At 41.5% G+C, this 24,083-nt stretch overlaps 1 protein-coding gene across 3 annotated transcripts in view; it reads left to right on the forward strand.

The window, feature by feature from the left end:
- The first annotated feature begins 7,947 nt into the window (after window positions 1–7,947).
- The window catches only part of ca10a (carbonic anhydrase Xa), a 344,540-nt gene continuing 328,404 nt past the window's right edge, over window positions 7,948–24,083 (forward strand). For 2 of the 3 annotated variants that reach the window (XM_080872454.1, XM_080872453.1), the window contains exon 1: window positions 20,733–21,293. In XM_080872454.1, coding sequence (XP_080728580.1) covers window positions 21,233–21,293 — 61 coding nt within the window. In that variant the 5' untranslated portion in view covers window positions 20,733–21,232. Of the gene's footprint in view, window positions 7,962–8,163; window positions 8,252–20,732; window positions 21,294–24,083 lie in introns of those variants that run through there. The other variant, XM_080872456.1, reaches the window with a different exon arrangement.

Consider the following 24,083-nt stretch of genomic DNA (forward strand, 5'->3'; position numbering starts at 1 on the left):
TTGTTTCGGTCGAGTTCCCCATTCAAATGCATGTAACAGTGAGAAACGCACTGTCTTGGCGAAAGAAAGCGTTTTTGTACAACTTCATATGAATAGCTGTAACTTTTGATAGAAGACTCGGATACACATGTTTATGGCTTTATCTTATAGAACTCAAGGTTCCCGTGCTGGGCAAACAGGTTTTGCAGCTGTTTGAGCTAAGATTTCCAAGTTATTCACATAATGAAAACCTATACTTTGTTTCGGTCGAGTTCCCCATTCAAATGCATGTAACAGTGAGAAACGCACTGTCTTGGCGAAAGAAAGCGTTTTTGTACAACTTCATAGAAATAGCTGTAACTTTTGATAGAAGACTCAGACAAACATGTTTATGGCCTTATATTATAGAACTCAAGGTCCCCGTGCTGGGAAAACAGGTTTTGCAGCTGTTTGAGCTAAGATTTCCAAGTTATTCACATAATGAAAACCTATACTTTGTTTCGGTCGAGTTCCCCATTTAAATGCATGTAACAGTGAGAAACGCACTGTCTTGGCGAAATAAAGCGTTTTTGTACAACTTCATAGAAATAGCTGTAACTTTTGATAGAAGACTCAGACAAACATGTTTATGGCCTTATATTATAGAACTCAAGGTCTCCGTGCTGGGAAAACAGGTTTTGCAGCTGTTTGAGCTAAGATTTCCAAGTTATTCACATAATGAAAACTTATACTTTGTTTCGGTCGAGTTCCCCATTCAAATGCATGTAACAGTGAGAAACGCACTGTCTTGGCGAAATTAAGCGTTTTTGTACAACTTCATAGAAATAGCTGTAACTTTTGATAGAAGACTCAGACAAACATGTTTATGGCCTTATATTATAGAACTCAAGGTCCCCGTGCTGGGAAAACAGGTTTTGCAGCTGTTTGAGCTAAGATTTCCAAGTTATTCACATAATGAAAACCTATACTTTGTTTCGGTCGAGTTCCCCATTCAAATGCATGTAACAGTGAGAAACGCACTGTCTTGGCGAAAGAAAGCGTTTTTGTACAACTTCATATGAATAGCTGTAACTTTTGATAGAAGACTCGGATACACATGTTTATGGCTTTATCTTATAGAACTCAAGGTTCCCGTGCTGGGCAAACAGGTTTTGCAGCTGTTTGAGCTAAGATTTCCAAGTTATTCACATAATGAAAACCTATACTTTGTTTCGGTCGAGTTCCCCATTCAAATGCATGTAACAGTGAGAAACGCACTGTCTTGGCGAAAGAAAGCGTTTTTGTACAACTTCATAGAAATAGCTGTAACTTTTGATAGATGACTCAGACAAACATGTTTATGGCCTTATATTATAGAACTCAAGGTCCCCGTGCTGGGAAAACAGGTTTTGCAGCTGTTTGAGCTAAGATTTCCAAGTTATTCACATAGTGAAAACCTATACTTTGTTTCGGTCGAGTTCCCCATTCAAATGCATGTAACAGTGAGAAACGCACTGTCTTGGCGAAAGAAAGCGTTTTTGTACAACTTCATATGAATAGCTGTAACTTTTGATAGAAGACTCGGATACACATGTTTATGGCTTTATCTTATAGAACTCAAGGTTCCCGTGCTGGGCAAACAGGTTTTGCAGCTGTTTGAGCTAAGATGTTAAAGTTATTCACATAATGAAAACCTATACTTTGTTTCGTGCGAGAACTCCATTCAAATGCATGTAATAGCGAGAAACGCACTAAGGTGGTGAAATAAAGCGTTTTTCATGGTCTTCATAAAGACAGCTGTAACTTTTGATAGAAGACTCAGAAATACATATTTATGGCTTCATCTTATAGAATTCAATATCCCCGTGCTGGGCAAAAAGGTTTTGCAGCTGTTTGAGCTAAGATTTTCAAGTTATTCACATAATGAAAACCTATACTTTGTTTCAGGCGAGTTCCCCATTCAAATGCATGTAATCGTCAGAAACGCACTGTCTTGGCGAAATAAAGCGTTTTTGCACAACTTCATATAATTCGGTGTAACTTTTGATAGACGACTCAGATATACGTATTCATGGCTTTATCTTATAGAATTCAATATCCCCGTGCTGGGCAAACAGGTTTTGCAGCTGTGTGAGCTAAGATGTTAAAGTTATTCACATAATGAAAACCTATACTTTGTTTCAGGCGAGTTCCCCATTCAAATGCATGTAATCGTCAGAAACGCACTGTCTTGGCGAAATAAAGCGTTGTTGCACAACTTCATATAAATCGGTGTAACTTTTGATAGATGACTCAGACACACATGTTTATGGCTTCATCCTGTAGAATTCAATTTCCCCGTGCTGGGCAAAAAGGTTTTGCAGCTGTTTGAGCTAAGATGTCAAAGTTATTCACATAATGAAAACCTATACTTTGTTTCAGGCGAGTTCCCCATTCAAATGCATGTAATCGTCAGAAAAGCACTGTCTTGGCGAAATAAAGCGTTTTTGCACAACTTCATATATATAGCTGTAACTTTTGATAGAAGACTCGGATACACATGTTTATGGCTTCATCTTATAGAATTCAATTTCCTTGTGCTGGGCAAAAAGGTTTTGCAGCTGTTTGAGCTAAGATGTTAAAGTTATTCACATAATGAAAACCTATACTTTGTTTCAGGCGAGTTCCCCATTCAAATGCATGTAATCGTCAGAAAAGCACTGTCTTGGCGAAAGAAAGCGTTTTTGCACAACTTCATATATATAGCTGTAACTTTTGATAGAAGACTCGGATACACATGTTTATTGCTTCATCTTATAGAATTCAATTTCCTTGTGCTGGGCAAAAAGGTTTTGCAGCTGTTTGAGCTAAGATGTTAAAGTTATTCACATAATGAAAACCTATACTTTGTTTCGTGCGAGAACTTCATTCAAATGCATGTAATAGCGAGAAACGCACTAAGGTGGTGAAATAAAGCGTTTTTCATGGTCTTCATAAAGACAGCTGTAACTTTTGATAGAAGACTCAGAAATACATATTTATGGCTTCATCTTATAGAATTCAATATCCCCGTGCTGGGCAAAAAGGTTTTGCAGCTGTTTGAGCTAAGATTTTCAAGTTATTCACATAATGAAAACCTATACTTTGTTTCAGGCGAGTTCCCCATTCAAATGCATGTAATCGTCAGAAACGCACTGTCTTGGCGAAATAAAGCGTTTTTGCACAACTTCATATAATTCGGTGTAACTTTTGATAGACGACTCAGATATACGTATTCATGGCTTTATCTTATAGAATTCAATATCCCCGTGCTGGGCAAACAGGTTTTGCAGCTGTGTGAGCTAAGATGTTAAAGTTATTCACATAATGAAAACCTATACTTTGTTTCAGGCGAGTTCCCCATTCAAATGCATGTAATCGTCAGAAACGCACTGTCTTGGCGAAATAAAGCGTTGTTGCACAACTTCATATAAATCGGTGTAACTTTTGATAGATGACTCAGACACACATGTTTATGGCTTCATCCTGTAGAATTCAATTTCCCCGTGCTGGGCAAAAAGGTTTTGCAGCTGTTTGAGCTAAGATGTCAAAGTTATTCACATAATGAAAACCTATACTTTGTTTCAGGCGAGTTCCCCATTCAAATGCATGTAATCGTCAGAAAAGCACTGTCTTGGCGAAATAAAGCGTTTTTGCACAACTTCATATATATAGCTGTAACTTTTGATAGAAGAAATCGGATACACATGTTTATGGCTTCATCTTATAGAATTCAATTTCCTTGTGCTGGGCAAAAAGGTTTTGCAGCTGTTTGAGCTAAGATGTTAAAGTTATTCACATAATGAAAACCTATACTTTGTTTCAGGCGAGTTCCCCATTCAAATGCATGTAATCGTCAGAAAAGCACTGTCTTGGCGAAAGAAAGCGTTTTTGCACAACTTCATATATATAGCTGTAACTTTTGATAGAAGACTCGGATACACATGTTTATTGCTTCATCTTATAGAACTCAATTTCCTTGTGCTGGGCAAAAAGGTTTTGCAGCTGTTTGAGCTAAGATGTCAAAGTTATTCACATAATGAAAACCTATACTTTGTGTCGGGCGAGAACTCCATTTAAATGCATGTAATAGCGAGAAACGCACCAACGTGGTGAAATAAAGCGTTTTTCATGGTCTTCATGAAGACAGCTGTAACTTTTGATAGAAGACTCAGAAATACATATTTATGGCTTTATCTTATAGAATTCAATATCCCCGTGCTGGGCAAACAGGTTTTGCAGTTGTTTGAGCTAAGATGTTAAAGTTATTCACATAATGAAAACCTATACTTTGTTTCGTGCGAGTTCCCCATTCAAATGCATGTAATCGTCAGAAACGCACTGTCTTGGCGAAATAAAGCGTTGTTGCACAACTTCATATAAATCGGTGTAACTTTTGATAGATGACTCAGACACACCTGTTTATGGCTTCATCCTGTAGAATTCAATTTCCCCGTGCTGGGCAAACAAGTTCTGCAGCTGTTTGAGCTAAGATGTTAAAGTTATTCACATAATGAAAACCTATACTTTGTTTCAGGCGAGTTCCCCATTCAAATGCATGTAATCGTCAGAAACGCACTGTCTTGGCGAAATAAAGCGTTGTTGCACAACTTCATATAAATCGGTGTAACTTTTGATAGATGACTCAGAAATACACATTTATGGCTTCATCTTATAGAATTCAATATCCCCGTGCTGGGCAAACAGGTTTTGCAGCTGTTTGAGCTAAGATTTTCAAGTTATTCACAAAATGAAAACCTATACTTTGTTTCGTGCGAGTTCCCCATTCAAATGCATGTAATCGTCAGAAACGCACTGTCTTGGCGAAATAAAGCGTTTTTGCACAACGTCATATAAATCGGTGTAACTTTTGATAGACGACTCAGACACACATGTTTATGGCTTCATCCTGTAGAATTCAATTTCCCCGTGCTGGGCAAACAAGTTCTGCAGCTGTTTGAGCTAAGATGTTAAAGTTATTCACATAATGAAAACCTATACTTTGTTTCAGGCGAGTTCCCCATTCAAATGCATGTAATCGTCAGAAAAGCACTGTCTTGGCGAAAGAAAGCGTTTTTGCACAACTTCATATAAATCGCTGTAACTTTTGATAGATGACTCGGATATACATGTTTATGGTTTCATCTTATAGAATTCAATTTCCTTGTGCTGGGCAAAAAGGTTTTGCAGCTGTTTGAGCTAAGATTTTCAAGTTATTCACATAATGAAAACCTATACTTTGTTTCGTGCGAGTTCCCCATTCAAATGCATGTAATCGTCAGAAACGCACTGTCTTGGCGAAATAAAGCGTTTTTGCACAACTTCATATAAATCGGTGTAACTTTTGATAGATGACTCAGACATACGTATTCATGGCTTTATCTTTTAGAATTCAATATCCCCGTGCTGGGCAAACAGGTTTTGCAGTTGTTTGAGCTAAGATGTTAAAGTTATTCACATAATGAAAACCTATACTTTGTTTCAGGCGAGTTCCCCATTCAAATGCATGTAATCGTCAGAAACGCACTGTCTTGGCGATATAAAGCGTTTTTGCACAACTTCATATAAATCGGTGTAACTTTTGATAGATGACTCAGACACACATGTTTATGGCTTCATCTTATAGAATTCAATTTCCTTGTGCTGGGCAAAAAGGTTTTGCAGCTGTTTGAGCTAAGATTCTCAAGTTATTCACATAATGAAAACCTATACTTTGTTTCGTGCGAGTTCCCCATTCAAATGCATGTAATCGTCAGAAACGCACTGTCTTGGCGAAATAAAGCGTTTTTGCACAACTTCATATAAATCGGTGTAACTTTTGATGGACGACTCAGATATACGTATTCATGGCTTTATCTTATAGAATTCAATATCCCCGTGCTGGGCAAACAGGTTTTGCAGCTGTTTGAGCTAAGATGTTAAAATTATTCACATAATGAAAACCTATACTTTGTGTCGGGCGAGAACTCCATTCAAATGCATGTAATAGCGAGAAACGCACTAACATGGTGAAATAAAGCGTTTTTCATGGTCTTCATAAAGACAGCTGTAACTTTTGATAGAAGACTCAGAAATACATATTTATGGCTTCATCTTATAGAATTCAATATCCCCGTGCTGGGCAAAAAGGTTTTGCATTTGTGTGAGCTAAGATTTTCAAGTTATTCACATAATGAAAACCTATACTTTGTTTCGTGCGAGCTCCCCATTCATATGCATGTAATCGTCAGAAACGCACTGGCTTGGCGAAATAAAGCGTTGTTGCACAACTTCATATAAATCGGTGTAACTTTTGATAGAAGACTCCGATACACATGTTTATGGCTTCATCTTATAGAATTCAATTTCCCCGTGCTGGGCAAACAAGTTTTGCAGCTGTTTGAGCTAAAATGTTAAAGTTATTCACATAATGAAAACCTATACTTTGTTTCAGGCGAGTTCCCCATTCAAATGCATGTAATCGTCAGAAAAGCACTGTCTTGGCGAAAGAAAGCGTTTTTGCACAACTTCATATATATAGCTGTAACTTTTGATAGATGACTCGGATACACATGTTTATGGCTTCATCTTATAGAATTCAATTTCCCCGTGCTGGGCAAACAAGTTTTGCAGCTGTTTGAGCTAAGATGTTAAAGTTATTCACATAATGAAAACCTATACTTTGTGTAGGGCGAGAACTCCATTCAAATGCATGTAATAGCGAGAAAAGCACTAACGTGGTGATATAAAGGGTTTTTCATGGTCTTCATAAAGACAGCTGTAACTTTTGATAGACGACTCAGACACACATATTTATGGCTTCATCTTATAGAATTCAATATCCCCGTGCTGGGCAAAAAGGTTTTGCAGCTGTTTGAGCTAAGATTTTCAAGTTATTCACATAATGAAAACCTATACTTTGTGTCGGGCGAGAACTCCATTCAAATGCATGTAATAGCGAGAAACGCACTAACATGGTGAAATAAAGCGTTTTTCATGGTCTTCATAAAGACAGCTGTAACTTTTCATAGAAGACTCAGAAATACATATTTATGGCTTCATCTTATAGAATTCAATATCCCCGTGCTGGGCAAAAAGGTTTTGCAGCTGTGTGAGCTAAGATTTTCAAGTTATTCACATAATGAAAACCTATACTTTGTTTCGTGCGAGTTCCCCATTCAAATGCATGTAATCGTCAGAAAAGCACTGTCTTGGCGAAATAAAGCGTTTTTGCACAACTTCATATAAATCGGTGTAACTTTTGATAGATGACTCAGACATACGTATTCATGGCTTTATCTTATAGAATTCAATATCCCCGTGCTGGGCAAACAGGTTTTGCAGCTGTTTGAGCTAAGATGTTAAAATTATTCACATAATGAAAACCTATACTTTGTGTCGGGCGAGAACTCCATTCAAATGCATGTAATAGCGAGAAACGCACTAACATGGTGAAATAAAGCGTTTTCCATGGTCTTCATAAAGACAGCTGTAACTTTTGATAGAAGACTCAGAAATACATATTTATGGCTTTATCTTATAGAATTCAATATCCCCGTGCTGGGCAAAAAGGTTTTGCAGTTGTTTGAGCTAAGATGTTAAAGTTATTCACATAATGAAAACCTATACTTTGTTTCGTGCGAGTTCCCCATTGAAATCGGTGTAACTTTTGATAGACGACTCAGACCGGGGGCGGAGCGTGGGGGTGGCTTACGGGGCTTAAGCCCGGGTTGTTTTGTCAGAAGCCCGGGGTATTTTGGAGTGTAATTTTTTCATAGTTAGATGCCTGGCTGACAACTGTATAAAACAAAAAGTACACACAATATTCGAAGCACATAGTGCACACTGTGGGAATTTACGACTGTGCGTGAATCCCCCCCTGATATTGGTATGATCCAAGCTCAGGCACTAAGCGACTGAGCGAGGGGGCGGGGCAGCTGCTGCCCGTGAGTGCGCTGTTGGATAGACGGAGCCAGCCATACTAAGGAGAGCTTAAGTTTGACCAGGTACCAAAGCAAATCATTCGTACCGTACAAATAATGTAAATATGACGGTGCATCACGAAAGATTGATATGAAACTGATCACTTGACCAATATTACGTTACTTGCTCTTCAAGTGAATCAACAAATGGCAAAATGAAAAGCCGAACAAATGCTTTTTTTTTTTAGAGAGTCTTAGCTTACGTGTGTTTATTTCATATTTTCAGTTCTTACCCTCCCCGACTAAATCGGTTTCAGTTATGTACTGAAACATAAGAATGGACATTCGAGGGTTCTTTCAAAGAAAAAACTCAGGTAAATGTTATTTTATATATTATGCTTTGTATGTTGTTCAGTATATTTCTATGCAAAACAAGAGGGATTTCAGTACACAGCAGGATATTCACATTTGTAACCAGATATTTACATACACTTTAGGGAGAAAACATAAAACATTTTTACTGTACAACATCAATTTAGAGTAAATTTTTGTTTTAGATAAATATTGAAATATATTTTGAATTAGTTAAATTTCAGAATAAAGAGAGACAGAGCTATTTTTATCACTTTCATCAAATTTAGGAGTACATATACACTAAATTTATTGTTAATTAATAAGAAAACTCCAGACGATTCCATTCTGAGCTGAAGAAGCTTCTGATAGGTTAGTAGAGTCCATGTGAGTAAATTGGTGGCACAGCTGTGGATGCATATAAGGCAAAACACAGAGCCTGTTTCTTTGACATGGGAAAATCAAGAGATATCAACCAAAACACCAGGAAAAGAACTGTGGAGCTCCATAAATGTGGCTCAAGTTTGAATACAATTTGGTGCCATTTGCAATTAAGAAATACAGATAGTTTCTCTCTTTACTCTTAAAGTTAACAAATATGTTTTTATATTTATCAATCTAAAAAAATAAACATTTAGTCTGATTTGATGTTACAATTAAAAAAGTGTTTTTATCTGAAGAGTAAATATCTGGTTTCAACTGTATATTTGATGATTGTCAGCACAAAGAGGGAGAGAGAGGAGAACGAGGACAGAACAGATGAACAAGAGCAGGTGAGACACACATGTTAGTCAAATGGTTGTTTACCAAAAGTATCACCGTATCATAGGTCCTCATGTATCTCGTACCTAGTGTTTCTTTTTAGGTTTGTTATTTTTCAAATTCTGTATTTATTAAGTTCTGCAGGCTTGTTTGCACAACAAGGCTAAATAATTATATAAACTTTTCTCAATCTAAATAGTGGACTTTGGTAGAATTAAAAAATAAGTGTAGTGCAGGTCTATGATGATTTTTAGTGCTATCATCTAGTTCTGATTCTGGTTCTGTCTTGGTTAAGTCCTCAGTAGTCCTGATTTTGAACTGTTGTAGTCCTGTTTTAATTCTGGATCAGTTCTGGGTCTGGTTGAATTGGGGTTTAGTCCTCGTGTCTTGATACAGCCCTGACCTTGTTCTGCCTTGCTGCTTAATTAAAAAACTAGTTTAAGGTGTCCTGCACATGTGATATATATTTTTCCCTATATGAAGTCATTCTTTTTTGAACAGAGCCTATTAATCTTTTAGTCATTTCTACACCCCCCCCCCCCCCCCCCCAAAAAAAAAAAAAAAATCCCACATGCATACTACTCTTTGGGCTAAGCCCCGGGTGTTTCAAATGTCTGGCTCCGCCTCTGACTCAGACACACATGTTTATGGCTTCATCTTATAGAATTCCATATCCCCGTGCTGGGCAAACATGTAATCGTCAGAAAAGCACTGTCTTGGCGAAAGAAAGCGTTTTTGCACAACTTCATATATATAGCTGTAACTTTTGATAGAAGACTCGGATACACATGTTTATGGCTTCATCTTATAGAATTCAATTTCCTTGTGCTGGGCAAAAAGGTTTTGCAGCTGTTTGAGCTAAGATGTTAAAGTTATTCACATAATGAAAACCTATACTTTGTTTCGGGCGAGTTCCCCATTCAAATGCATGTAATCGTCAGAAACGCATTCTGTATGTTTCCATCAAGGTTTATTTTCTTAGAAATCATTGTTTTTCTCCTTTTCTCAACATTTCACAATTCTGAGTCAACAGAAACAGGTATCAGAAATGTCTCTAATGTAGACATGTACAGTGTACTGTAAGTATTAAAAGATCATAAAGGAAAAACTAAGTTTTATGTGAAAGTGATTATAATAAAAAATGAGCAGGTGCTTTATAGATTTAAAGAAAGAATCTGAAAACAACACTTTTTTGGTCTAAGTGATCAAAGAACAAACCGTAGCTGCACTAATATTACACATCTCGATTTTTGTGGTGAACAGACATGTTGCTTTTAAAACCACATGCAGTGTGTGACCATGACTGTTCACCGAGACCATCAATGCCACTTCGCTGAAGCATTCTTATCCTTCTTCTTCTTCTTCTTGCCATTAAATTGGAAGCAGAAGCAGCACGAGCTGCTTTGATCTACTGAAAGGAAAAAGCAGAACATCTGAGCTGAAACCAGTCAGCTGAAATCATTAAGACAGGAACAATCATTCAATGCAGTGTATCAGGTGGCTTAGCCTGTTACAACTGTTGATACAAGCTAAATACGGTTAACACACAGTATCAGGGAGCTCCAGTGTGGGAACTAGTGGCTTTAGGTTTGTAGTCATTTAACTTTCATCCATTCATTAATTTAATTCAGGAGGAAGAAATGCCAGGTTGGTGCAGGCTGGTTACATGCATTTGGTCCCATGCTGTCTTTAACTAAATGACTTGGTTCATTTTATGGCTGGGCTGTATGTGGGGTTATATCATGTTATTTGGGCAGGAGTACCTGTCCCCTGTTAGACTTAGAAAGTTTCTCCATAAGTAGAGTTTCTAATTCTTCTAGCACATCTGTGGCTGACAGCTTTTTGGTGGCTCTTTTTACCCCACACTGGTTGTGTGTAAATAGCCCCACTAGTTCTTTTGGGTTGCAGTTAACTGGGGAGGAAGGGGTGGGTATGCCATGACTAGATGAATAACAATTATCTGGGATACATAAATTTCATAATGCATGCATATATCTCTATAAACCTGGCCTGAGGGCTGCCATTTTTTACATTCAGTTATTTCTTTGTTGAATCTAAATAATGAATGTGTTACAATTAAACTGACACTGGTCAGTGTAAATGGCTCATTGGGACACAGAAACCTTTAAATTAAACCCGATCACCTGATATCGAGTGTCAAACAATATCACAGCTGTAAAAGCTGTTTACAGTCAGAATTTTTAAAAACTATGATTGTAAATCATATCAGGTGGCAGGGGAGGACGCTGGACAGACCTGGTGCACCTAAACGCGTAGTGAGGGTGTGCTGGGAACGTCTAGCAGAGGCCCCAGTCCGCGAGATCTTCAGGCCAAGCGGAATGCGGCTCAGGCAGTGGCTGAAGCAAAAACTCGGGCGTGGGAGGAGTTCGGAGAGGCCATGGAAAAAGACTTTCGGACTGCCTCGAAGAGATTCTGGCAAACCGTCAGGCGTCTCAGGAGGGGAAAGCGGTGCTCTACCTGCACTGTGTATAGTGCTGGCGGAGCGCTGCTGACATCGACTGAGAAAATTGTCAGGCGGTGGAAGGAATACTTCGAGGACCTCCTTAATCCCACTGAAACGTCTTCCGAGGAAGAAGCAGAGTCTGGGGATGAGGGGAATGACCCGCCAATGGGGCAGGGATAGCTCAGTAGGTAAAGTGGTCGCCCCATGATCGGAAGGTCGGCGGTTCGAATCCACTTAACGGCTACCCTGAGGTACCCCTGAGCAAGGTACCGTCCCTACACACTGCTCCCCGGGCGCCTGCTTAGTGGGCTGCCCACTGCTTCACTGAGTGAATGGGTCAAATGCAGAGAAAAACAAGTAATTTCCCCATGGGGATCAATAAAGTATCCATTATTATTATTATTATTATTATTTCCGGGGGCGAGGTCACTGAGGCAGTTAAACAACTCCTTGGTGGCAGAGCCCCTGGTGTTGATGAGGTCCGCCCCGAGTTCCTGAAGGCTCTGGACGTTGTAGGGCTGTCCTGGTTGACACGCCTCTGCAATGTTGCGTGGAGATCAGGGGCAGTACCTGTGGACTGGCAGACCGGGATGGTGGTCCCCATCTTTAAGAAAGGGGACCGGAGGGTGTGTTCCAACTACAGAGGGATCACACTCCTCAGCCTCCCTGGGAAAGTCTATGCCAGGGTGCTGGAAAGGAGAGTTCGTCCGCTAGTCGAACCTCGGATACAGGAGGAACAATGTGGTTTTCGTCCTGGTCGCGGAACACTGGACCAGCTCTTTATCCTCTCGAGGATACTTGAGGGTGCATGGGAGTTTGCCCAACCAGTCTACATGTGTTTTGTGGACTTGGAGAAGGCATTCGACCGTGTCCCTCGGGGTGTCCTGTGGGAGGTGTTGCGGGAGTATGGGGTGTCTGGCCCATTGCTACGGGCCATTCGATCTCTATACAACCGTTGCAAGAGCTTGGTTCGCATTGCCGGCAATAAGTCGGACTCGTTCCCGGTGGGTGATGGGCTCCGCCAGGGCTGCCCTTTGTCTCCAGTTCTGTTCATAATTTTTATGGACAGGATTTCTAGGCGCAGCCAAGTGGCGGAGGGCTTTCGCTTTGGTGGCCTCAGAATCTCATCTCTGATTTTTGCAGATGATGTGGTTCTGTTGGCTTCATCGGGTGAGGGCCTCCAGCTCGGTTCGCAGCCGAGTGTGAAGCAGCGGGAATGACAATCAGCACCTCCAAATCTGAGGCTATGGTTCTCAGCCGGAAAAGGGTGGAGTGCCCACTCCGGGTCAGGGATGAGTTCCTGCCCCAAGTGGAGGAGTTCAAGTATCTCGGGGTCTTGTTCGCGAGGGAGAAGGGAGCCGGAGATCGACAGACGGATTGAGGCTGCAGCTGCAGTAATGCAGACGCTGCACCGGTCCGTCGTGGTGAAGAGGGAGCTGAGTGTAAAAGCGAAGCTCTCAATTTACCGGTCGATCTACGTCCCTACCCTTACCTATGGCCACGAGCTGTGGGTAGTGACCGAAAGAACGAGATCGCGGATACAAGCGGCAGAAATGAGCTTCCTCCAAAGGGTGGCTGGCCTCTCCCTTAGAGATAGGGTGAGAGGTTCGGCCATCCGGGAGGGGCTCAGAGTAGAGCAGCTGCTGCTCCACATCGAAAGGAGCCAGCTGAGGTGGTTCGGGCATCTGACAAGGATGCCCCCTGGGCGCCTCCTGGGTGAGGTGTTCCAGGCACGTCCCACCGGGAGGAGGCCCCGGGGCAGACCCAGGACACGCTGGAGAGATTATATCTCTCTGCTGGCCTGGGAACTCCTTGGTGTTCCCCCGGATAAGCTGGAGGAGGTGGCTGGGGAGAGGGAGGTCTGGGCCTCTTTGCTTAGGCTGCTGCCCCCGCGACCCGGCCTCGGATAAAGCGGATGAAGATGGATGGATGGATGGATGATTGTAAATAAATTCAAACAAGTAGCTTTTCTCTTTGTGCTGAATATCAACACTGTGATTTCTTAGATTGTAAAGCTTTACTTTAGTGCAACCAGTTGTAGAAGCTGCCACTCCAAATGTCTTTTGATAACAAGAAAAAAATACCTTTTCAGTACACTGCCTGAAGTTCTTCTCCGACATCTTCTGCCATCAGCTTTGTCTGCTGGTTTGAAGACAATAAACCACATAAAAGGTGATTTAGTCACTTTGTCTGCATCATGCAGCTCGAATATGTCATGTAACGATGTTGAATGGCCGTCGTTATCCCTCTGCTGCGTCAGTAGGATTGTACTGTACAGTACTGTACTGTATCTCATTGATATGTGAGGAATTCTAATGAAACACAATAACAGACTTACATCATTAAAATATAAAGGGCAGGAGATATTTAGATATTTTTATATTTATATTACATTTTATAGCTGACGGATATTACTAAATAGAATTTACTAAATAGCTGGATGAACATGAAACATATGTCTATAATAACAAATGACCATGAGAGCCAGTAGAATTAATTCAACTGGACACTCGAAAGACGTCCTTAAATGCTCTTTAAGTGGCAGAACAGATGAACAAACAGTTAATCGCTTACTTGAGATGAAATCTGCTCAGCTACTTTGAAAACAGCTTCTAACTGGTTCCTCCTTTAACAGGATGACTGCTCAGGGGTAAGGCCATCATGTAGTCCAGCAACCTTTATGGTTCTGCTTTGATTCACCAGGAACTATTAGGGAAACCTTCCAGCGCCTCCTGTGAAAGACACAGGCATAAACACAAACATTTATTAACATGTTCCACAGTCTTCCAGTTTGATTTTCTCATCCTGTGGACAACAACGTACATGGATGCAGGTTTATTGTTAACTTTTGTAAGGTTTATTTAATGAACATATCCAGCTGCAGCTCCACTGTGATCCTGAACTGGATAAGCAATTAAGAAAAAGTGTCAATAAATGGACATACATCAACTTACTAAATTTATCCAAACAGACTGGACCAATAATGATTCACTGAGTTAGAGACTTTAACAGACTCTTCTATGTAAGAATGTCTCGTGCTGATATACCTGCAAACTTGACAACAAAGGTTTTTCAGACTGCAATGTAGCTGTCCTCTATGTCAGCTAACACATTTACATTCATGTCACATTTATTTCTGCTTTCCCATTTTATAATTATTACTTACATTTTGATTAGATACCTTGGGTTTTAAGGCTGCCAGTTTATCGCAGGGCTAACACAATATGTGTAACAAAAAAATCCACTTAATACCTTATCTTTAAAGATAACATTTTTCTCAGCTTTAGTGACCTGTCTTCTTTGTACGATTTGCCCTCGTATCATTTGTTCCTCATTTTTCAAATAAGGCACTGTGCATCTTCGATCTTGCCACTTTCCAAGTCAGCCCCCCAAGTCTTGGTGGGAAGACTTATTTCAAGTTGAACCCTCACAGTACCTACAGTATTTATAGGTAACTAAAAGACTGGGCTTCTTGACTATTATTTGGAAGTCTATGCAAAAAGTACATGGAGCATGCTATCGTTTCTTTTTCACCAAACTCCCTGCCGGTGGCTGATGCCCTCGTCCCCTGTGTTCAGGTATGTACTGGCTCACTCACGGGGGCTGCCTGGCACCTGTGGCTCGGTCGGGCACATTCCGGGGAGTGGGGGATCCTCAGTCTTGTAGGCCCAGGGCTCTGTCCAATCTGGCGCAGCTGACTATTTATTTTTTAGCTGTAGATGGTTTATCTTCTGCCTCTGATGAGACGGAACAAATCAGATCAGAATTTGCTTTGTCTAACTTTTTAACAAAGAAAAATGCTTTGTCAAAAGGTATGTGCCTTTGACAACGTCTCCATCTAGTGGTGAAATTTCTAAACTGCATCCACGGTTACACAAACAGAAGAGGCCAAAAATGTGCCTGATATTTCGGCCATTACTAAGCTTTCACTGTTTAAGGAGAACCTTTTGACCTTTGAGACTTGTAGTTATATTCTGAGCCTGCACAGATAATGAGGAGCAAAGAGAGAAATATATTTGCATTCATCATCAGTTGTTCAGTTGTTTTCAGTTACAGTTTTTCTCAATCAATTTGATGACAAAAAGTAGAAAAAAGAATTAAATGAAAAGAAAAGAAAAACGTAAACAGTCATTGTGAGTTGTTGTTGTGCCATTGTTTGTCACACACTGGACTGTGGCTGTGGTCTGTGGCTGTTAGGATGCCTGGGTCGTCGACCCAGGGTTTTTGAGTTTTTGATATTATTTATACTTCCTAGTTTTTGGTTTCTTTGAGTTCCGTCTTATGGCTTATGTCTCTGTCGTCTTTAGTTGCTCTGTCTCCCCTATCACCTGCATCCCCTTGTCTAGTTCACGTCTATGTGTATCTTAAGTTCCTATATCCTCGTGTTCAGTCAGTGTTTGTGTCTGCCCTGTTTCCACGTCTCTGTGCCCTTTGTAGTGCCTGCATGTGAGTCTGTGTCTTTGTTCAGTCTGTGTTATGTGTTTCCTGTTTTACTTTGAAGGTCTCTGTCTTTTCTCAGTGTGTTCAGTTTATGCTTCTTTGGTCTCGTCAGTTCTGATTTGCCCCAGCTGTGTTTCCCTCCTGTTACCCATTCCCTGATTGCTCCCTCTGTGTATTTAAGCCCTGTGTTTCTCTGTGTCCGTGTCGCGATCTACCGTTTTCCTAGCTGTGTGTTCTGTCATTCCTCCAGTTTAAGTTTGTTTTGAGTTTTTTCCAGTTATGTTATATTTTTGAGTACCAAAGTAAAGCCTTTTTGAGTTCACGTCTGTCTCCGGAGTCTGCACCTTGGGTCCTATTCCTGCCTGCACACAGCCACACCTAACAGAAGATCGCGACCAGAACATGGACCCCCGCAGACTCTTTTTCCTCGGAGTACAACACTGAGATGGAGCGGTTGGTGAGCCTGCTTGACTGCATCGCCCAGTCCGCTGATTTAAGGACCATGGCAGTGGGGCTGAGTGCGGTGGAGGCCATCATTCGGTTTAACCCCCGGCTTAGCCAGTTTGCTAAGGACACTAAGTTGGACGACACCATTACTGCCTGGAGAGAGCAAGTCAAGGCTGGTGAGCTTGCGCTCTCTCTCTCTCTACATCTTCCCCACCGTTACTCCAGGACTACACACACTTTCCTTCTGTTTCACCACTGCCACGGACTTCCTCTCCCTCCCCACACCAGCTGGGTTCTCGTTCACCTGCCTTTTTCCTGGCAGCCATGTGGTCAGAGGATGAGGAGGAGGTCTCTTTTTCTCCACCGGTTCCTGTTTCCTCATCCCGAAGGAAACGGCGTTCTGGCCACCGCCACAACAGAACTGTTGAGCATTTTGACTCTGGACATTCTGACATCACACCCACTTCATCTGTTCTGCAAACTGGTTCTGCTGGAGGGTCCGAGGGGCCCATTCAGCCTCCTGTCTCCGCTGGAGGGTCCGAGGAGCCCGTTCAGCCTTCTGCCACGTCAGCTGGAGGGCCCGAGGAGCCCGTTCAGCCTTCTGCCTCTGCTACGCCTGGTCCGGCCTCTGCCTCTGCTGCTACGCCTGGTCCGGCCTCCGCCTCTGCAGCTCCGCCTGGTCCGGCCTCCGCCTCTGCAGCTCCGCCTGGTCCGGCCTCCGCCTCTGCAGCAGCCTCTGTTCCTGCTTCGCCTCAGCCTGGTCCGGCTTCGGCCTCTGCAGCTCCGCCTGGTCCAGTCTCCGAGTGTTCAGCTTCGTCTGCTCCTGAGGTCTTCATGCTGTTTGTTCCCGCCCGTCCCGCCCGGCCCGCCCGTCCCGTCCAGCCTGCTCATCCTGCACGTTCTGTCCGGCCGATGACTGGACGTCGTTGCCGTCTTGGACAGCCCTCTGAACTACGCCGCCGTTATGGACGGCCCCCTGAACTACTCCGCCTCCTGATCTGCTCGGTCGCCGTCGCTGCCTCCCGCCCGGCCGGCCTCCTGATCTGCTCGGTCGCCGTCGCTGCCTCCCGCCCGGCCGGCCTCCTGATCTGCTCTGTCGCCGTCGCTGCCTCCCGCCCGGCCGGCCTCCTGATCTGCTCGGTCGCCGTCGCTGCCTCCCGCCCGGCCGGCCTCCTGATCTGCTCTGTCGCCACCGGCGCCTTCTGCCTGGCTGGCCTCCTGAACTGTTTTCTGGGCTCTTGGGCCGTCAGCCTCCGGGCCGCCCCCCTGAACTGCCCGGGTTTGGACTATTGTGCTGTCAGCCTCCGGGCCGGCCCCCTGAACTTTTTGTGAACTGTTTTCCCTGGCTGCCTGCGCCTGTCATGAGCCTGTTTTTTGTTCTGTTGCTTTCCGGGCTCCAGTGTTTGCACTTTTTTTTTTTTTTTTTTTTTTTTTTTTTTTTTTTTTTTTTGTTGCTTTCCGGGCTCCAGTGTTTGCACTTTTTTTTTTTTTTTGTTTCTGGCTCAATGTGTTTCATTTGTTTCGAGCCCTCCATCCTGTTTCCCCCGCCGCCCACCCTGGTTGGGTTGTTTTTGGTTTTGATGTTTTGGTTTGGGCTGTCTGGAAGCCAGCCCTTAAGGGGGGGGGTACTGTTAGGATGCCTGGGTCGTCGACCCAGGGTTTTTGAGTTTTTGATATTAATTATACTTCCTAGTTTTTGGTTTCTTTGAGTTCCGTCTTATGGCTTATGTCTCTGTCGTCTTTAGTTGCTCTGTCTCCCCTATCAAACGCATCCCCTTGTCTAGTTCGCGTCTATGTGTATCTTAAGTTCCTATATCCCAGTGTTCAGTCAGTGTTTGTGTCTGCCCTGTTCCCACGTCTCTGTGCCCTTTGTAGTGCCTGCATGTGAGTCTGTGTCTTTGTTCAGTCTGTGTTATGTGTTTCCTGTTTTACTTTGAAGGTCTCTGTCTTTTCTCAGTGTGTTCAGTTTATGCTTCTTTGGTCTCGTCAGTTCTGATTTGCCCCAGCTGTGTTTCCCTCCTGTTACCCATTCCCTGATTGCTCCCTCTGTGTATTTAAGCCCTGTGTTTCTCTGTGTCCGTGTCGCAATCTACCGTTTTCCTAGCTGTGTGTTCTGTCATTCCTCCAGTTTAAGTTTGTTTTGAGTGTGTGTTTTTTTTTTTTTTTTTTTTTTTTTTTTTTTTTTTTTTTTTTCTTTTTTTTTTTCTTTTCAGTTATGTTATATTTTTGAGTACCAAAGTAAAGCCTTTTTGAGTTCACGTCTGTCTCCGGAGTCTGCACCTTGGGTCCTATTCCTGCCTGCACACAGCCACACCTAACAGTGGCAAATTTTACTCTTCACCATAGCATTTGGTCTCTGGCAGTTAGCTTTGTCACAAACATAAAGGATCTAGGGGTGCCTGCGGGCAAAATCTGTTTTAAAAACGTAAGTCATTACATTATCCTTTAAACACAGTGGGTTTATTGAAACACAAAGAATTCCAACACAGCATAGCTGCAACCATGTGGCATGTTATCTGCCTACAGAAAATAGCCAAATCTTACAGACAATGGTGGATGTCAGCCAGAGGGAATGTATCCACCCAACAGTCCAAAAAACAATTTTACTTTTGATCTGTTCCGGGGTTGCTTCTTGAGGTCATATGTAAAAACAGAGAGAACACATTAAAATGTCATGTCAATACATACAGTCTCTTTGTGCAGATTATAGAGGGACTTCACAAGCACCATGTCTGACACAAGCACCACAAAACACCAAACAAATTTTCCAAGTCCCACCCCCAGCCCCTCTACATCACAGCTGAGAGGCTCAAATGTCTTAAAATCAAAACATATGTGATAGAAAATTATTATTAATTTTTCTCTTTTTCCTACTTACAAAGCATTTTATTCTTAATCTAAGAGAAATCAAAATATAAATCTGATCAATATATAAACAACAAATGCAAAAGTGTTTGAGTAGTAGAAATGGCTGTTCTAATTTCTGAGTTCTGTGTGTTAGTGTTTTCTGTGTGTGCACATGATCCAGCTTCAGGCTGTGTCAACAGCTCATCATACACATAATCCTGAATCAAAAAAAACCAAAACATTACGGCTTTGCGGCTCCCAGTGTTTTCTTTTGCGTGGAAACTGGGTCCAAATGGCTCTTTGGGTCTTAAAGGTTGCTGACCCCTGATCTAGGGGGTCTAGATGTATGCCTGAAGTGCACTGCCATGTAAATAATTTGCATTTACTGAATACGTACTGAGTACCACTGTTCAAAAGGTTTTTTTGGGGTTTTTTTGTTTGTTTTTTTCACTGTTCAAAAGTTGAATAAAGAAACAAACTAATTTTTGCCTTTTTTATTTTTTTATTAAAACCACTTTATAGAACATCATATCAGTTATAATGCAGAATCCATGTCATTTATAGTTTACAAATGACAAAATGTTTATACAAAATCATGACAGCGTTTACATGATATCATCCACTACTAACACTACTTAATTTACTGTATCTTTTGAAAAATTACCGCTATTTATACAGTACAAGACTTAAGAATATTTAACAAGAGCAAGTTTCATTTTGCCCTGGTTTTACTACCACACTGTTCACCAAAACGCAGCAAACCTTCACCATCTTATCCAGAAGGGTCACCTCTTCACCCTCACATGAAAGAAGTAATCTGATTAGCATGGTGGTATGTTCGAAGCAGGGATTTCGGAGTGCCCCTTGTGTAGAGCGGAAACCCAGTCACGATGTGTTTCATCCATTTCATAGGCTGGTTTGCCTGCAATAATGCCAAATAATTAGCAACTCTATACATAGAACGTAGTTCTGCAAAATCACTCATTAGGATGTTTGTTCTAATTTGCTATGACCTCAGAGTGCATCGAAAATGAAACAAATAGGCTATAAAGAGTGATATGAACTCCCACACAGTCATTTATTTCACTGGTATGCCCATAAATTTCTGTGTCTTTGGAAAGCAGAGTTGAACATATTCACGTGTAACGTTATTGGAAATTATCGGATTATGAGTAAATCAAAAAATAACTACAAGAGCAACGCACAGAGGAAAAAAGCTTATGGTAGGAATTAAATCTAGGTCAGCTGTTAACAAATTACTTATTACTTACAAATTACTTAATTATCATGTATATGTTATAAATTTGCACTAATTATGCTGGAATGCTGTCATCGTAAACTTACGGGTGCCTGTTTTATAGAAATGTATTTTGTCCTCACATTTTCAGATTTCCAACACCTTGATTAAGTTCTGTGTGCATGCATGAAAATGCACAAGCGCCGATAAGCGAGTACTTTTATTTTGTGAACTGTTGCCGGAAGTCTTGATGTTATTGGGTTAAACTTGGCACTGGTCCCTTGCGGTGACGGGGAGAAGTCTCGATCGGAAGCTCAGCACCTGGCGATGCGAGTTCACAGAGTTGTGAGGCGTCTCCAGGTGTTACACGGATCCCACCGCTGTCCCACCAGTCATTAACGCAGGCTTTCCCCCTGTATTTTACGCCCGATACACAGAATTTCCTGAAGCGATCATATGCGATTTTACGTGGTAATAAGGGGATGTCCGCTGTATGAAACAGCACCGGATGGATGGAAGGATGTGGCCGTTCCATGGCGCACTGGAGTAATAATACAGTGAACTGACGAAGGATCGCTACAGTTTGGCTTTTCTCTTTCTTTTTACCCATCTTTGGAATCTGGTGGGAACGTGCAGTGTTTATTCCTAAGGCTTTAATCGCCTGTTATGTGCGTGGCAAGGAAAATACCCAGTGGAAGAGGTACAGCAGGATCCGACGTAAAGGCACAGAGCATCTGAAAAAGCTTCGTTTTCTGATTTGTTTGTTTTTTATGCTGGTGCGTAATGTACGTGGAATGAAGACAGAGAATGGATATAATTTGGGAGATACTGATCATTCTTCAAGCTAATTTTATTGTTTGTATATCAGGTGAGTTGTGGGTATATTTAAAAAAAAAAAACAATTCATCAATGAATTATCTGGAACTTTTTTTCTGAAATTCTGTCTGATATGGGTGAGATTTGGTTTATCAAACTAGTGTGCAGGAAATGGTCAGGTGGAGGGGGACGCATCAGAATGCACTCTAGTTTGTGCGCCTGGCGAGAATCATTCTCGTTGTTTCTCTCTTTGCTCACCTATACATACCTCTTCGCGTGTATGTGACCTTTTATGTGGGACTCAAAAACAGAGAAGGTATCGCCTCCAGCAACTGATGCGCAGTCTTTTGACACACGCATAACGCGAGATTGACTTTTTTTTTTCTTTTTTCATTTTGGTCACTCGATGGTTGCATTGCAGAAGAACTCCCACAGTCTCTCCTCACCGGTCCTTTCCAGTTTTTGTGAAGTCTCTAGGCTCCAGAAACAGTTCACTTAGAGTTATTGTCACATAAAGCTGTTATGCGCACCGCTGAGTGCGCTGCAGTCTACGATATGAGGAGCAGATTTGGGGCTGTAGGTCATGCAGCAGATGTACCTAAGCTTTCGGCGCTTGCCGATGGAGCGAAGCTTTTACTCTAGCTCATGTTTCAAGCAAATACAGGAGTTCAACGCCCATTTCTATACTCCGTACCTAATAGAGCACGTTTCTTCTTTTATCGATATGTTAAAAGCACTTTGATAATTAAAAAGAAAGAATTGTGGCCCTTTTTGTCTTTAAAATTCTAAATTTGTCCGAATTTACCCGTAAGATTTTAGAACAAGACAGATATTTGCAGACCAAAAACCCGATGCGCATCAAACAAGCGAAGCTTCATTTTAAACACGTATCCGCGCCTCGATGATAAACAGCAGGGACACGATTTGGTTATCTTTACTGCTCTGCTTTTATTTATTTATTTTTTATCCGTCTTTCGAAATGACGCAAACCTGAGAATTCACAACAAAGATGTGCGTAAATCCTCCGTGTTCACGCATTATGCACGCTAAGCTCTTATCTCATTTTTGTACCTACACGATGTCAGGGAGGGAAAAGGATTTATATTCCAGTCAACCTACTATATAGTGTCCTAGCTTCCCTCCCTCACTCCTTCCCTACCTTCCGGTAGTGACTGTTTTAAAATGGTTGTAATTAAAAGCTTAGTACGGACAACGCTGTTCTTTTTCAACACTATTAAACAAACTTGAATAAGAAGGTAGAGGATTAACTTGCTGTCAGCCCCAGTAAGAAAAATGTGCTTTTCAGAAACACAATCAGCTAAGAGGTGTGGAATTTAAAATACAGCTGAGATTTACTGCAGCTGTCAAACACCATCATTCATCACATACATTAGTGTTTAGTGTTTAATCTCAGTTGTTCTAACCCTAGCATCTGGTATAATAGTCATCTATCCACCCCCAAGCATCAGTCACCCATGGGCAGTGTTTTCTGTGCTAAATCTAGTTAGTCAATTATGGCCTTTTAAAATATGTCCCTTTATGAAGTTTATGAACCAAAACTTGGTTGAAAATGAATAGATTAAATGCTGGTTCTTCAGATGAACGACATCTGAAAAGATTATGTTTCTTTCTCAATCTACGTTATAGTGATCTTATTTGTACAAGTCTCTGCACAGTCAGTGCTTATTGTTCCCACATACTTGTGAAACCCAGTGATACAGAAGAAGACCCTAGGTTTAAATCTGCTAGTGTTCTGATGAGGTCATAATGGATAAATGTTTTGCTTACCCCCCTCTTTACCAATTTAATCTTCTAGGACCTGAAGTCCACATATGTGGACATCACATTTTGGGTTATTTCGACCAAAATACTCAATTTTGCTCTACATGGGCCTGATATCCACTTACAAGGGCATTATACTGCTACTGTTCTATCAAAATGTTAAACAAATATCCTCATATGTGGCTCTTATTTTTCTTAAAAACAAAAATAAGGTAAAAAAAACAAACAAAACAAACTCTGGTAATTCTTTGCTTTTACATTCATCGGGCCCCAATATACCCAAATGTCAAAGAGAAATTAAAAATGCATGTCGTGGAAGAGTTTGGGTCTTAGGAGGTTAAATACGTCCAATTTGCAGCCAATCACAGAGTCAGCCATCCTGATCTTTTTTTTCTTCCTGTCTATTGTTGTCACCAGGTCTGGTGCTGCTCTCCCAGCAGACCACAACAAAGCAAATGGACTGGTTTTTATACAGCACTTTTCTACTTTACTTGAGCACTTAAAGGGATTTATGCCTCATTCACACATTCATGCAAGCACTTTATTCTATTCTTAAGGGCTTTCTATCTAACATTCTCTCTCCAATGGATGCATTGGAGAACAACTTGGGATTAGTAACTTGCCCAAGGATATTTGACAAGCAGAGTGGAGTAGGCAGGGATCAAACCACAAACCTTCCAATTGGTTGATGACCTGTTCTGCCTCCTTGGCAAAAACACAAAGATACAATATTATAACACAAGTGGAACAAACCCTGTGAACTTATTGAGGCAGGTAACTTCAGTTAGAGAGTGTCATACAGACTTACATGTATGCCTCTCTTCATATCATATACTAAACACACCCTCACTGTTTAGCAGTTTAGCAAATATCCCATCTCTCCCTCTGATGTGTCAGTGCTTCTGCTGCCTTGCCATCATTGCCTGCTGTTTCAACATTTCCATCACCGCAGCATACACCTGCAGTCTCTGGGGGATGTTTAGTCGTCACTCCCCTACTTCTGTGGTTACCATATTTATTGGAAGTGACGATCATCAAGACTGGATGCCAGGTTATGTTT

Source organism: Rhamphochromis sp. 'chilingali', assembly GCF_963969265.1.
Source record: "Rhamphochromis sp. 'chilingali' genome assembly, chromosome: 22".
Lineage (NCBI taxonomy): Eukaryota > Metazoa > Chordata > Actinopteri > Cichliformes > Cichlidae > Rhamphochromis > Rhamphochromis sp. 'chilingali'.